Here is a 14669-nt window from a genome sequence, read left to right as displayed (position 1 = left end):
TGGCTGTCCTGGAACTCACTCTGTAGACCAGGCTGGCCTCGAACTCAGAAATCCGCCTGCCTCTGCCTCCCGAGTGCTGGGATTGGATTAAAGGAGTGCGCCACCACGCCCGGCTCAGGGGGGTTTCTGTGTTATAAATATTAGTCCTTTCTCATCTGCCTAAATGCAAATCTAGAATTGTATTAGAGATTGTCTCACTACTGATTTGTCGTGATACAGAGCTGGTGGCAGGGGCAGGAGGATCTCTGAGTTTGAGGCCAACCTGGTCTACAGAGTGAGTTCCAGGACAGCCAGGGCTACACAGAGAAACCCTGTATCAAAAAACCAAACCAAACCAATTTTTGAAGCAGGAGGATTGTGATGGTTTGTATATGTTTGGCCCAGGGAGTGGCACTATTAGGAAGTGAAGCCTTGTTGGAGTAGGTGTGTCACTGTGGGTGTGGGCTGTAATATGCTTGTCCTAGATATCTGGAAGTCAGTATTTTGCTAGCAGCCTTCAGATGAAGCTGTAGAATGCTCAGCTCCTCCTGTATCATCCCTGCCTGGATGCTGCTATGTTCTTGCCTTGATAATGAACTGAACCTCTGAACCTGTAAGAGATCCCTAATCAAATGTTGTCCTTATAAGAGTTGCCTTGTCATGGTGTCTGTTCACAGCAGTAAAATCCTATTCAAGACAAGGATCAAATCAAGTTCACTGCCAGCTGGATCTACTTGGTGAGTTCCGGCCCAGCCTGGGCTACAGTGAGGCTGTCTCAAACAAATAAAGACAATAACAAAACTCAAAAACAAAAACAAAAACCCAACCAAACAAAACAACTCTAGAGATCATAAACCCTAAGAGTTCATTTTTCCCCTCTGGGATTAAATTTTTATTGTAAATAGTACTGTTTATATTTTGTTAACAGGATTGTGGAGTTACAGACTGTTGTGAGTTGCCATGTGGGTTCTGTGAATTGAAACCCGGTCCTTTGGAAGAGCAGCCATTGCTCTTAACTGCTGAGCCATCTCTCTAGTCCTCTAGCTAGTTTTTTCAAGTTCACACAGCCTAGAATCATCTGAGAGGAAAACCTCAGTGGAGGAATCACATAGATGAGATTGTCCTATGGACATGACTGTGGGGTACTGTCTTGATAACTGATCTAGTGGGAGGGCCCAGTTCACTTTGGGCAGCACCATTCCCTGTGCAAGTGATCCTGGATTCTATAGAATAGTTAGCTAAATGTAAGCCAAAGAATGAGCCAGTGCTCTCCACCATGATTCCTGCTGTGACTTCCCTCAGTGATGAACTGCTAGCTGGAGTGTAAGCCAAACAAACTCTTTCCTCCTGTAAGCTACTTTGTTAAAGTGTTGTTTTAACTTATTTATGTATATTTTACCTGCATCTACGTCTGTGCAAGACTTGTGTGCCTGGTGCCCACGGAGACCAGAAGAGGTTGTTCATCTCTTAGGACAAGAGTTACAAGTAGTTGTAATTTTTGTGTATGTGCTGAGAATTGATCCCAGATATACTCCTGAAGAGCAACCTGAACTCCACTGAGCCCTGGTCAGAAGTTGATCACGGTAAATAAAGGACACTGGGCCAAGGAGCAAAAGGATCAAAAGGCCAGGGCAGGCAAGTTGGAAACGTTTTGAAACTATATGTGTGTGTGTGTGTGTGTGTGTGTATGTATGTATGTATGTATGTAAGTGTGTATGTAAGTTAGAGGACAACTTGCAGGAATTGGTTCTCTCATTAAGTTTCAGAACTACTGAAGGAAGATCAATAGGTTTAATGGCAAGTGCCTTTACCCGCTGAGTCATCTGACCTCCCTGGACTGTTGTTTTTGAAGCTGGATCTGGTATGTGTCTGCCATTCTAGCTACTCAGAGAAAAATGAAAGTAGAGGATTATGTGAGCACAAGCATTGGAGACCAGCCCAGATAACAGAGTGAGCCCTCCCCCAAACAAGAAAACAACCCCTCAACACTTGTCTACATCCACCCCTTCAAGTACATACCCAGTTTATTGCCTTAAACAGCATGACATGTGAGAGAGATCCATATATTGCAGTATGTGAAGGAGGCCACTTCATCCGAACTTCAGTTTGCTCTAGGGCTTGGGCTTTTTCTCTCTTCCTTGAGACAGGGTTTTGTAGCTTATCTTTGGCTACTTTGTGGGTTATTCTTATACCCTCCTCCAACCTCTTTCTTCCACCCTTACAACCCCCTAATACTAGATAGTTGAGGAAAAAGGAGGATATCAGTGATTGGAAAGGGGCGATGTTATCATTAAGACTCTTCCTGCTGATTAGGGACTTTTTCCTTGGACAAGGTTTATCTTCTGTGTCAGGATATCTAACTCTTTTTTTTTTTCTTCTTCTTCTTTTTTTGTACATGACCACCTAACACACTGCAAGCAATCTCCTTGAAGAACCACCAACCAATGACCCACCTCCCAGGGTCCAAGCACGTATATACTCTGAAAAGTCTCCAGAATTCCAAATGCCACACAATCGAAGAAACTATCTGCAGCTGGCAAATTCACACTCCTCCTAGAGTGTGAGGCAAAGCACAGGCAGCTACTGTGGTTCGTCTGAAGCAGCTCCATAGCCCTACACCTGGGTTCAAAATGAAAACACACTTCCATAGTATTTCTGTTTTTCAAAGAAACTAAAACTCCTAAATTGTCACTACAGGGTTTCTCTGTGTAGCCCTGGCTGACTTGGAATTCACTCTGTAGACCAGGCTGCCCTTGAACTCAAGTACCCACCTTCCCAGTGCTGGGATTAAAGGCGTGAGCCACCACCGCCCGGCTTGGGATTCTTTTATAACACTTGTGTGCGTGTCTATGGGTGAACAATCAGAGGACAACTTCTGAAAGTCAGTTCCCTCCTTCCACCATGTGAGCTCTGGGCATTGAGATCAGCTGTGAGTACTGTGGCAGACATCTTCCCTGGGTGAGGGGCTGTGAGTGGACCTGGCTGGTGCTGTTGCAGTGCTGTGCATTTGTGGGCCACCCTCTGCATACTGGAACAGCTCCAGAGCAGGGCATGCCTGGGCTGTAACAGTAAATGTGCTCATCATCTACTGCATGGTGCAGTGTCTGGGTTGGAGAGGAAGCCTGTTACTAACCTTACTGCGTATTGGCGATCTTTCTTCCAAATATTTATTTACTTATTTAATGTATATAAGTACACTGTTGCTCTCTTCAGACACCACAGAAGAGGGCATTGGATCCCCCATCACAGATGGTTATCAGCCACCTTGTGGTTTCTGGGAATTGAACTCAGGACCTCCGTAAGCGCAGTCAGTGCTTTTAACTGTTGAGCCATCTCTCTAGCCCCTGAGGATTTTTTTTTTTTTTTTTTTGAGTCATCAAAGTGTGTTCTCTTATAAAGTGGCATATTCTCTATTGGAACTTTTTTTTTTCGAGACAGGGTTTCTCTGTGTAGCCCTGGCTGTCCTGGAACTCAAGAGATCTGCCAGCCTCTGCCTCCCAAGTGCTGGGATTAAAGGCGTGCACCACCACTGCCTGGCCTCTCTGTTGGAACTTTTATGTGTTTTTTCTGAGCTAGGCTCTCCTGTAACCTGGTCTAGCCTCACACTGATTATGTAGCCGAGGATGACCTTCAACTTCTGAGCCTTTAGTCCTTAGTTCCAAGCAAGAAGATTACAGCATGTACTGCCTCAACCAGTTTAAACCTGCTTCTCTGCAGTGAGAAGACAAGAGACCCCAGGTAGAAGAAAGGGAAAGTGACACAGACACAGAGCCAATTTCCCACAGACGGTTTATTGGGAGAGCCACAGCCAGTGAGAAGGTGAAAGAAGTCCTGCTTTATCCTCTTTTGTTGAAGCTGCTGGCCATCAGCAATGATAGGATCCAAAGGCAAGCCGGGCCATACCTGAGACCCACACCTCTCAGACCAGCCTCTTCACTTCAAAGTCCAAGTATGAGAGCAGACACAGTTCTCACCCAGGAGGGTGCTGAGGCAGACACCTCCCTACCCATCCTGTCCACCCTCGGAGACCTCAGAAAGAAAGGTCTCAGTATACTAGGCCCTGATGGCCAATCTAACTCTCAGTGTGAAGACCCGGGCAAAGGGCACTGCTAATGGGTCCATTCAGACCTTAAGTGTCTACACTATGAGCCAATATCTAACATCAGAACATGATTAAACACACTCAAGACTCTTGTAGCCAGAAGCTGCACCCCAGATAATGATGCCCTGCCACACTCTGGCTAGAGATCGAAATCCAAGCAGACTGGGTATGAATGCACGAGGAAACCACTTGATCCAGTTTGGGGGTGGTCAGTCCAGGCTCAGCCTGGGCCCAGACTCTGGGTTTCTGTTTCTCACCCAGTGTCAGCAGTTCCTCCACATACTCCCCAAAGGGGAAAGGGAGGAGGAGGCAGAGAATATGCTGAGAATTCACCCTTTACAGAACTGGAGGTCAGATCTACTGAGGTGAGGAAAAGGCCACAGATGGGCAGGGCACCGGAGTAGGGCCACTGGAACAAACTCTGTTCATGTCAGACTCTGGCATGTCGTCCTGGAAGTACTCAGCTTGACGGTACTGCCATAGACGTAGGTTCCCATCCCACTGCAGAGCAGGAAGTGGCACGCAGTCAGGGGGATGCCCCTCCCGGTCCCAGCTCTAGACACATGCCGTCCTCCCACCCTCAACCCCTGTAACCTCACCGAACTGCTGACGATCTTTTCTTCAAAGGGATGCCAACTGACATCACGCACACAGGCCTTGTGATTGGTCAGCTTCTTCACAATGTGGCCACTTAAGAGGTCATATACTGTGAAGGAAAAAAAAAAAAGCCAGAGTAGACAGGGCTGCTGGAGGAACTTCCAACCGCCCCTCAGTCCCCACGGCAGTGTCACTGACTTGTTTCTCAGGCAGCATCCTACTTGCCCATGGGAGCAAAGGCCACCGCAGAAGATGGTGCTCTCCCTGCTTCCTTCTTTCACTCCTGTCCCTATCTTGGGTGGAAGGTATGAACGGAAATGTGGGTATCCCTGGCCCTTAGCTACAATCCCAAGGACTACTGTGATGAAAATGCATGGTGACAATCTCAACACTATGGAGGTGAAAGCAGGAGAATCAGGAGTTCAAGGCCAGCCCTCAGAATATAGTTCCAAGACCAGCCTGGGTTACATTGTTCTAGTCTCAAATAAAATGAAAAACAGAAATGCACTGGCTTTAAAACTTGTACCAGTGTCAGGCCTGGCTCATGCCTTTAATCCCATCACTTAGGAATTAGAGGCAGGTGACTCTCTTAGGCCAGCCTGGTCTACATAGTAAATTTCAGGACAGCCAGGACTACACAGAGAAACCCTGTCTCATAAAAATAGGATAAACACTTTTAGCAAGGCATGGAAGGCACCAACAGTGAATCCAGCCTGGGTAGGTGAGAGCACTTGTTCATTGGCAGGTACACCTCTGCTTTTCCAACTTGAGTCAGTGTGCACTGAGTATATGCACGTATATGTGGAGACCATAGGTCAATGGGAGCTATTTTTGATCTCTATTGAGAATGGGTCTTCCTTATTTGTTTTGTTTTACTTTGTTTTGTTTCTTCAAGACAGGGCAGTCAGGGTCTCACTATGCAGCCCTGCCTGTCCTGGAACTTCCTCTGTGGACAAGGCTGGCCTCTGAGATCTATCTGCCCCTACCTCCCAAGTGCTGCAATTAAAGGCATGTGACCACTGCCCAGCTGACAAAGTCTCAGTGAGACTGGCAGCTTGCTGATTTGGCTAGACTGGCTGGCCTAAAAGTCCCAGGACCCTCCTGCATCTGCCCCCATCCTGGGCCCCGGGGATCCGCTGCATCACCATGCCTGGGCTCTGGGGACCTGAGCACAGATCTCATGCTTGCACTGCAAGTGCTTTATGCCTGACCCATCTCTTCAGCCTGCTTCTTTCTGGTGCCTTCCTCCCGCTTCAGAGCCTCCATGACATCTACTACGCATGCTGTCTTCTATTCTAGAGGTAGGGCCTTGCTTTATAGTCTGATCTGGCCCAGATTCATAATGTTGTTCAGGCTGACCTTGAACTCATGGCAACCATTCACCTCCTAATGCGGAATCACAGGCATGAGTTCCTATGCCCAGTAACTCAATGCTGCCTTTTTGTCACCTGCTTGCCTCTGTTGCCCTCCCACCTTTTACCTGTGATCCTTTCCCTTGGCTGGGTAAAAACAGAATTATGCTTTTGATAATCTATTTATGAACTAGAATTCTATATTCCCTTTCTTTTCTTTCTTTTTTTTTTTAAAAAGACTTATTTATTTATTATATGGAAGTACACTGTAGCTGTCTTCAGACACTCCAGAAGAGGGCATCAGATCTCATTACAGATGGTTGTGAGCCACCATGTGGTTGCAGGGAATTGAACTCAGGACCTCTGGAGGAGCAGTCAGTGCTCTTAATCTCTGAGCCATCACTCCAGCCCCGTTTGTTTTTTCAAGACAGGGTTTCTCTGTGTAGCCCTGGCTGTCCTGGAACTCACTTTGTAGACCAGGCTGGCCTCAAACTCAGAGATCCGCCTGCCTCTGCCTCCTAAGTGCTGGGATTAAAGGCGTACGCCACCACCGCCTGGCTATATCCCCTTTCTTAATTAAAAGTGCTCACAAATGCTTCCTAGTTTCTTGTTTAAGCCTCCCCTGCTCCAAGCTAAATAAAATTTCACTTGCAGTTGTTATCAAAGTGCTCACTGTATTATAGATGGAATGCCAGAGAAACATGCTTGCCCCTCTTAAGGCCTGTTCTCACAAAATCCTTACCAACCACTTTGCCAGTAGAGCAGCCACTGTAGATGAACTGCTGGCCGGTGCTATGGGCTGGGGAGAATCGACATCGGATCAGAGTGTGAAGCACTCCATGGCCTCTGTAGGTCATCAAGGAGCTGTCACCTGGGAGCTTCAACTTCTTCCAGGCTGGGCAAGGATACATGATGTTGGAGGTGAGCCTTTTATGAGTCAATGTCTGAACTGCCCTGTGCCACTAACTCTTAATGGAGATCACCACTCAAAGACAACTGGCTATCCAACCATAACTGGCTGACTTTTTCCTGTGAGAAAAGTCATCAAAATGGCATTGCTGAGCTGACAATGTCAATGATACTAAAAGACTTTTGTGTTGGTGGGTTCTATGTTTCCCTAAGCCTGGGAACCCCTCCTTTCATGGTCTAACCAATAAAAGGCCTAAAAGCAATGACTGAGGGAGGGCTACGGGACTCCCTGGCAACAGACAAACTACCCATCCCATCCCAGGCCATTCTAGTGGTTAAGTACTCTAGCCATAGCCAACTCTCCACCCAAGCCTCAGCTTCACGCGACCCTTACCTATCTTGGGCACCTGCTGCCAGCGATAGTCCCAGTTTTGCTGTGTGGCAGCCAGTCGTGACGCTTCCATGCCTTCTCGGCTGGAGAAGCGTCTGATATCCCAAAGCTTAATGGTCTGATCTTTGGAGTTGGAAATGAGATACCGGGCATCACCCTATGAATCCAAGAATGGAGAGATGCACAAGAGCCTGTCAGGCTTCCTGCCTGCCAGTGCAGTTCCTCTGCTCTGGGGTCTTGATTCATCCAGATGAGCTCACCTTTGACGTTCTGCTTCAGACCTCCTTACAGCCAGGCTTTTGTCCAGAGAGTTAGGCTGGAGCCCTACCCATCCCCTCTACAAGCTGGGAAACCCCATCTGCCCTCCTTCCGCCAACCCTGCCTGCTCAGAGAAAAGTTCCTGCCCACCTGGAGAAACTCTGGGCTGACATGTCATGATTCCAAGTCTCTGTGTTTCCAGCAACCCACCCGAGTGCCTGTCCAGGGATTCAGGTTTGGACACCATCCCATTTCCTAGCTGGAACATCACTGTTCACCTAAACTCTACAAAACCCCCTTGCTTCAGCCTGGATGTGTGACTTCACTGACCTCCACCTGGGAGATTGGTGAACCCACCCAAGAGCTGCCTAACAAACCTGCCTTTATCCTACTTTTAATCTGGTCTAATCTGGCCTATATCTGTGTCACCGAGGGAGAGAAAATGCCTATCTCTCTCTCTCTTTTTTTTTTTCGAGACAGGGTTTCTCTGTATAGCCCTGGCTGTCCTGGAACTCACTCTGTAGACCAGGCTGGCCTCAAACTCAGAAATCCTCCTGCCTCTGCCTCCCGAGTGCTGGGATTAAAGGCGTGTGCCACCACACCTGGCTCTTTCTACTTTCTTTTGTAATTTATTTCTTTTATGTGTATGGGTGTTCTGCCTACACTGGATCTCCTAGAACTGGAGTTACAGGTGGTTGTAAGCTGCTGTGTGCTGGGAACTGATTCTGAGTCTTCTGGAAGAACAGTAGTGCTCTTAACCGCTGAGTCTTCTCTCTGCCCCATCCTGTAAATGTCAAGCCCTGCCTTGGTCCTTGCAGACTGATGGGTACAGAAGACGCTCGTGTTTCTTGGCTTAAATACTTCTCCTAAATTCCATTTCCTGCACACTCTAAGAAGGAACTTTAGAGTTTCCATACCAGTCCACTGTCACCCCTTCCTGGACAGCTAGAACCTTAAGAGTCTGGATATACAGTCTTGTTTGCTTACCTTGCTGTCAATAAAGGTGATGCCATCTTGGTGTCCGGCCAGTGCACCCACAGGCTTGGGGTCATCCTCCCTCATGGTTCGTCGATCCCACACTTTGCAGATGGCATCGTCTCCCCCAGAGAACAGGATTTGGGAGCTTATGTCAGCAAAGGCCACTGCATTCACATCATCCTCATGAGACTCGATCTAGAGGAGCAGGAAGCTGAGGGTTTTAGGATTTCTTTAGTCTTAAAAATAGGTCAAAGGCTCTTGTCTCACAAACAATACCTGAAGAGTACGCCGGTTTTGTTCTCGGTCAAAGACATATAGGCAGCCATCATTGGCTCTGTAAGAAATGAGATACGAAGGTGATAGAGTCAAGACTATTGCTCTGTGTTCTCGGTAGAGTCCTGCTGAGGGACTCAACTAAGGGGTGAGCTCTTGTGTTCTTTCACATATGGAAGGAGCAGCAGCTTAGCTTTCAAGGAGGCCCGAGACCTGCCACCTCATGCAGGGAACTGGTGAGCAAGAGTGAAGCAACTCGTAATTGACCTTGGAGAAGGCAAGTTGTTTTCCATAGTTGGTAGTGCAGTAGTCCCTGTAACAGCAGAAACTACCTCTGGCAGAACTCTTACCTCACTAATCAAGTAGACATTTCCCACAATGCTCACCCTCCTAGTACTTCTCGTCCATCTGAGGAGACAGCGATGGAGAAGACAGCAAAGCGACGTTCATCTGGCCTAGAGGGAACAAAGGAGGAAGGAGCTAGGCTGAGTGGATGCCCTTTCACTTTTTGTCAATCTACCATGCATGTGACAAAGACTATAAAGAAGGGGACACAGAGGCCCACCACCCCATGCTAGCATGCAGATCACCTCTGAGAAGCCAGAAGTAACCCTGTAAACTAGAGCTCACAGGATGGGCAGTGCTCTCAGGAAGCCACACAGAGAAATTGGCAAGCGGTGGACTTGTTCATCTAGGTGGGAGCTCCTGTCCAAGAGGCACTCCTGAGAAGTCTCTGATAAGTGTGACAGAAAAAGCCAATACCTTAAATCCAGGGCAGTGTGTGCGTCTCCTTCCCCATAGATGTTGCAGATATGAACTAAGAGAAGAGAAACAAGAATTTTTTAGGATTTCGGGAAAGAGAATGGAAGTAAAACTAAGGGAGAAGGTAAATGGCAGGGATGTCAGAGCAGCTGGGGAGTGATTTTCTGAGGACACAGCATGCTAGCTTATCTCAGAAGAGAAGAACACACAGGGGCTAGGTTCTGAGGTCCAAAGCTGGAGACACTGCCGAGATCTGGTCCACACTCACTGTAATCAGACCAGCTGGAGTACAGGAAGTGGTTTCCATCAGGAGTGAAGGCCACATCCAGGACACTCCAGCCTACATCCCGAGCCTTGATGCTTTTGAACTTGTGGAAGCGGCCATACCGACAGTCATACAGTCGGATTGTCTGATCTGCAGAGAGGGTATCAGGCAAAATTATGGACCATTTTCTTTGTAGCCTTCTCCATCAGACCTCTTTTGCATGTTTCTGAGGTTTCCCTCAGTACACCATCTCAAGGCTAAGCATCTCTAAGCCAGGTTTTGGGACTCCTGGGTCTGAGGCTTTCTAGTCTAGTTGAAAGTATATTTTTAGGTTAAGGCAGCTAATAAGACTGGGGTCTAGTACCTTGGCAAGCAGACATGAAGATTTGACCATCTTTGCTGTAGATGCCGCAGAAAGCCTTCTGAGAGTAGGTATCAGTGAAGCTTAGATCATTGGGCAAGAAGCTAGAGAAGGGGAGAGAAAGGGAGGCCGGGGAGTGCTGAGTGAGAGGAACTCAGCAGAATAGAATGCAGCATATCCTTTGGCTTTGTCTGGTCTGTCTCCTTATACTTCCCTAGCTTGATTACTCTCGCAGCTCCAGCCCCCTTCAAACTAAGTCTTAGTCTTCTGAGAAACCTTTAACTTGCATCCTTCCAAGTATAGGAGATAAGGTCTCGCTGGCCCTTAGAGTCTCTCCACCAAACCCCATACTCACTGAGACATCACTCGAGACTGTTCTCCAAGGGAGAAGCTTCCCCGGTGGCAGAGGCCCCGTTCTCTCTAAATGGAAGGGATTGGGGAATATTGCTAGCACAATTGGAGAGCCACTGTAACCACACCCAGCCCCCTCCTCCAAGGGCAGACACCCTGCAGCACTGGGATGCAGGCTGCTAATATACTCGAGGTGTCCTTGGACGCTTATTTCCCTTTTTCAGGGGCTGGCAGAACTACTGGCCTCAACAGGTCTGCTGCCAGGCTGACTGGAGGCAGAAGAGCCTACCTGGTGTAGCATCCGAGGAAAACTCTGCTGCTGCGCAGTCCTCCCAAGTCCCAGCCGCCCCGTGGCCAATCCCACCTGTGTCTTGATCTCATTGTATTCCAGCTCCCGGGTGTCAGGGGTCGAATCCACTGGGAGTACCAAAAAAGTTTCGTTCTAGGGCTTCTAGCCCAGCCACGAGATAGCAAAACTGGGCCCGCTCCATGTGGTTGGCTACAAGGATTCCCTCGTCCCCTGACTTCTCTCCTTTCCATTTAACCTCCTAAGCTTCAGAAGACTGACCCACTTCAATGGTAAAAAGGGCTAGTGAACATCTTCCAACGTGAAGATTAGATTGTTAGTCATGCATAGCTTTCATCCTAGCACCCGGGAGGCAGAGGAAGGCAGATCTGGTTTACACTGATGTTTCTAGAACAGCCAGGGATACAGGGAGACCCTGTCTTAGGAACAAAACACAAAACCAAAACCCTTAGATGGCCTCTCCTCTTACCAGGTGGGTTGTATCGATCTCCAAGGCGACCGTCCCAGGCACTGTCATGCTCTTCCTCTGAGTCCGAGAGGGCCTGGATGAGCTGTAAATTTGCTGCACCCCCTCCTTGCACCAACCTCACTTGGCCTCTGTGGAGAGATCCCCATTATAAAGGAGGGGTCCCGTCTCCCATCTAACCAATGGCTATCTGGCTTTTAGTCGGTTGGGTCTCCTTTTGAAGTTGGATTGTAAGTCTCCTACAAGTCATAGTAGGGCCAGGCAGTGGTGGCGCACGCCTTTAATCCCAGTGCTTGGGAGGCAGAGGCTGGTGGATCTCTGTGAGTTCAAAGCCAGCCAGGTCTACAGAGTGAGTTCCAGAGCAGCCAGGGCTACACAGAAAAATCCTGCCTCAAAAATAAAACCAACCAACCAACCCCAAACACACAAAAAGACACAGCAGGAAACTAGCTTGAACTCGTAAGAGCAAGAGCTCAGAGTTCTAACAGGTTATCAAGATTGACCTAATAAATTGATTTCTTTCAGGGCTAAATATTATTTTTCCCCAGGGCTAAGGACTGAACCCTGGGGCTCAGTGCATGCTGGGTAAGCTTCTACCACAAAGCTAAACCCTGAATTCAAGAGCTAAGAATTAGGAGAGCACTTCCATCTTTCCTTCTACACCCCAGCAAAAGCACCTTAAGTGAGAGAATGTATATTCTGGCTCACAGCTCAAGGGCAGAGTCTGTCATGGCAGGGCCGTCAAAGCTGCAGGACTCAGAACAGCTGGTAACACAGCACTCATAATCAGGAAGAAGGCGGGATGAATGGTTGAGTTTAGTTAGCTTTCTCCTTTTTCTACCGTCTAGGACCCACATCCATGGAATGGCGCCACCCACGCTCAGTGTGGGTCTTCCTGCTCCAATGAAGCCGATCACCATAATCCCTTCCAGGTCTGCCCTGAGAGGCTGAACCCCGCCCAGGTGTGCTGTACCCTAGGTGATTCCAGACCCTGTCCAGCTGACAACGACAACCCTCACAGCCGTCAGTGTAGGAACACAACACAGAACACAGGGTCTGAAGGGACACTAGGTTCATCTTTTCCCAAAGGAACCATAGGCAATCGAACAAAACGTTCTTAGTTCCTGGTGGTCACCCCCTTCGGGGCATTCTTTTCTTAAGAGCAGGGCTAGTAAGGTCGATGTAAACTTGTTTTTCAAGTAAATCCACATGGCTTCATCTCACATCTCTCCTTTCCTCTGTAATCCCTCTCCCTTCTCTTGTTTTATTTTCTTGGAAAACTGATTAAATTTGTGTTGTCACAGCTGAAAAGGCTTCCCCAAGGAGCTCCTTAACCATGAGAGTTGTAAGAACCATTTTGGGTATGGAGCCAGGTATAAAATATGAACATCCAGCAGGAAAGGTCGTTCTGTTCAAACACAATCATTGTCCTGGGACAATGCCATTCCCTATCCTCTGCACTTTTTCCTGCCTGAAGTTGTGGTCAAGATATTGTGACACTTAGTGTCACAGCAGAGGGTAAGTTACCTGCGGAGGAGATAGGCCAGTACCTGGGCCAGATCCACATCTTCATCCTCTTCTTCCTCTTCCTCACTACGACGCAGGCCAGCCCCTCTTCGGGACAAGCCCTCAGAGGGTTCTAAGGACCCGGATCCGGCGCTGCTGCTGTTCCGTGATCCCATCTTCTGGTTACAGCATCCTTATGTCCTGTGCAGGGGCTGCTCCTGTCTCCAACTTGGGTTTGGTGAAAGTAAAGCCTGCTGTAGAAATACCAGGGTTTCCAGAAACGGGGCAGAAGCTATCTTTAGAGGGGTGACCCCTCCAGGAGACTGAGATTTCCTTCTCTTTAGCTATGACAGCTCCCAAGGTATCGGGAACATAAACCTTTCTCAATCCTGTGAAGCAAAGAAAGCCATATGAAACCTCGGGTGCAACCCTACCGTACTAATCAGAGTCCATGAAGAGGAATTTCCCATTTTCCTAACCAAACTCACCTATCAAAGTCCCCGGCCCGGGATGGCCGAATCCCAGATAACCTCTCCGACTGACCAATCAAAACCCCTTGCGGAAGAACGCATCTCACTAGCTTATCTCACACAACCAACCAGAGGCGTTAGAACTCAGATTCCCCCGACGCCCCCCCTCTGCTGACCAATCAGAGCAATTTCTTGCGCGGGCCGGCAGCAGCAACAGCCAATGAGGTTAGAAGTCAGCCTAACACCCCCCCCCCTCCAGTTTAGTTTCACGCCCACGTGGTGCGCCGGGGGTGTGTACAACAGGGGGAGGGAAAGTGGAGAAGCACCTCCTCCCGGCGTCCGGCGGTTACCGCCCCACGCGAGACCACCCACCATCCAGGAGCTGTCGCAGGACCCGCAGGGGCGAGGCCCTGTTTACAGCGACTACCGCTGCGGCGCCGGCTAACTGCTCCTCAGCCGCGAGCCTCGTCCGTCACGCTTCTGGCGGCCAGGCCTGCTGACGTCACTCGACGCTCCAAGCAGTCCCGCCCCCTCGGCCCTCTGATTGGGCAGCTGAGACCGGTGATTGATGGGTGGGCTGGAGAACTTGCTCAACCCAAGAGGGGCGTTCAGTCGTAGCGGACTGGAATTGGCTGTGACCTGCATTAGACGTAGCGGAACTAGACGTCAAGTCTGCGAGGTGGTCCCTTAAGGTCGCTTGGCCTCGAGTGTTATTTATTTATTTTTTTACTGCGTGCCCGGCCGCCCCTATACCCTCAGCTCCCAGCAGCCCCAGTTCAGCCGTTTTCCCCTGGCTGTAGCGCTAGCGGCCTGTCGAAAGCATTCCTCACGGGTGGGACCGTGGCCTCTCCACCCTGCTGTGTACACGCTTACCAGCGGGGCTCTTGTTAGACGACCCCTGGTTTCCTTTCTTGGTCTTTGCAGACACTCCCTAAGTGCCGCGGCCGTCCCCGAAGCCTTTCCGGTCGTGTTAGTGCGCACGCGCCTCCTGGGCCTGGGCTTTGCCGACTGTCCCTAGGCTTCAGTCGCTCGCCACCTCCTGTTGGCTTATGAGTAACTAGGGTGAGTCCAAGGCCGAGCCCTACCTTGAATGGGATGGTTTCCTAGGCCGGCAGGTAGAGAAGCGGCCGATGTCGGCCTTGGCCCAGATGTGGGCCATCGCGAGGACACCTCAGATCCCGGGACGAGCTTGTGACAGGTCCTGTGAGGGTGGCGTCTCCTGGTCTCTAGGCCGGAGACCCCAACCTTTTCTCCCGATCCACGCTAATGATGGTTGAACTGCTCATGGGTTGTCACTGCCTTAAAATTCTTTTTTTTTTTTTTTTTTTTTTTTTTTTTTTTT

The 14669-nt window shown here is 49.1% G+C and overlaps 1 protein-coding gene across 6 annotated transcripts; it reads right to left on the bottom strand.

The window, feature by feature from the left end:
- Nucleotides 1-3751: 3751 nt before the first annotated feature.
- On the bottom strand, nucleotides 3752-14302 carry Dcaf11 (DDB1 and CUL4 associated factor 11). Of its 6 annotated transcripts, none has more exons than XM_029541660.1 (16): nucleotides 14201-14302; nucleotides 13654-13966; nucleotides 12879-13246; nucleotides 11355-11482; nucleotides 10868-10995; nucleotides 10583-10647; nucleotides 10231-10331; nucleotides 9870-10016; nucleotides 9602-9656; nucleotides 9226-9294; nucleotides 8843-8900; nucleotides 8576-8761; nucleotides 7334-7487; nucleotides 6773-6925; nucleotides 4681-4787; nucleotides 3752-4582 (listed from the first exon to the last, which is right to left on the bottom strand). In XM_029541660.1, exons 3-16 carry the CDS (start codon nucleotides 13031-13033, stop codon nucleotides 4439-4441), a joined length of 1650 nt encoding a protein of 549 aa, XP_029397520.1. In that variant the 5' UTR covers nucleotides 13034-13246; nucleotides 13654-13966; nucleotides 14201-14302; the 3' UTR covers nucleotides 3752-4438. The 6 variants fall into 6 exon arrangements, with proteins under 6 accessions (XP_029397520.1, XP_029397519.1, XP_029397521.1 ...); XM_029541659.1 differs by having other exon boundaries at nucleotides 13700-13966; XM_029541661.1 differs by having other exon boundaries at nucleotides 12879-13111; nucleotides 13700-13966.
- Between the last annotated feature and the right edge of the window lie 367 nt (nucleotides 14303-14669).

Source organism: Mus pahari, chromosome 8 (genome assembly GCF_900095145.1).
Source record: "Mus pahari chromosome 8, PAHARI_EIJ_v1.1, whole genome shotgun sequence".
Lineage (NCBI taxonomy): Eukaryota > Metazoa > Chordata > Mammalia > Rodentia > Muridae > Mus > Mus pahari.
This window is presented reverse-complemented; position numbering and strand designations above follow the sequence as displayed.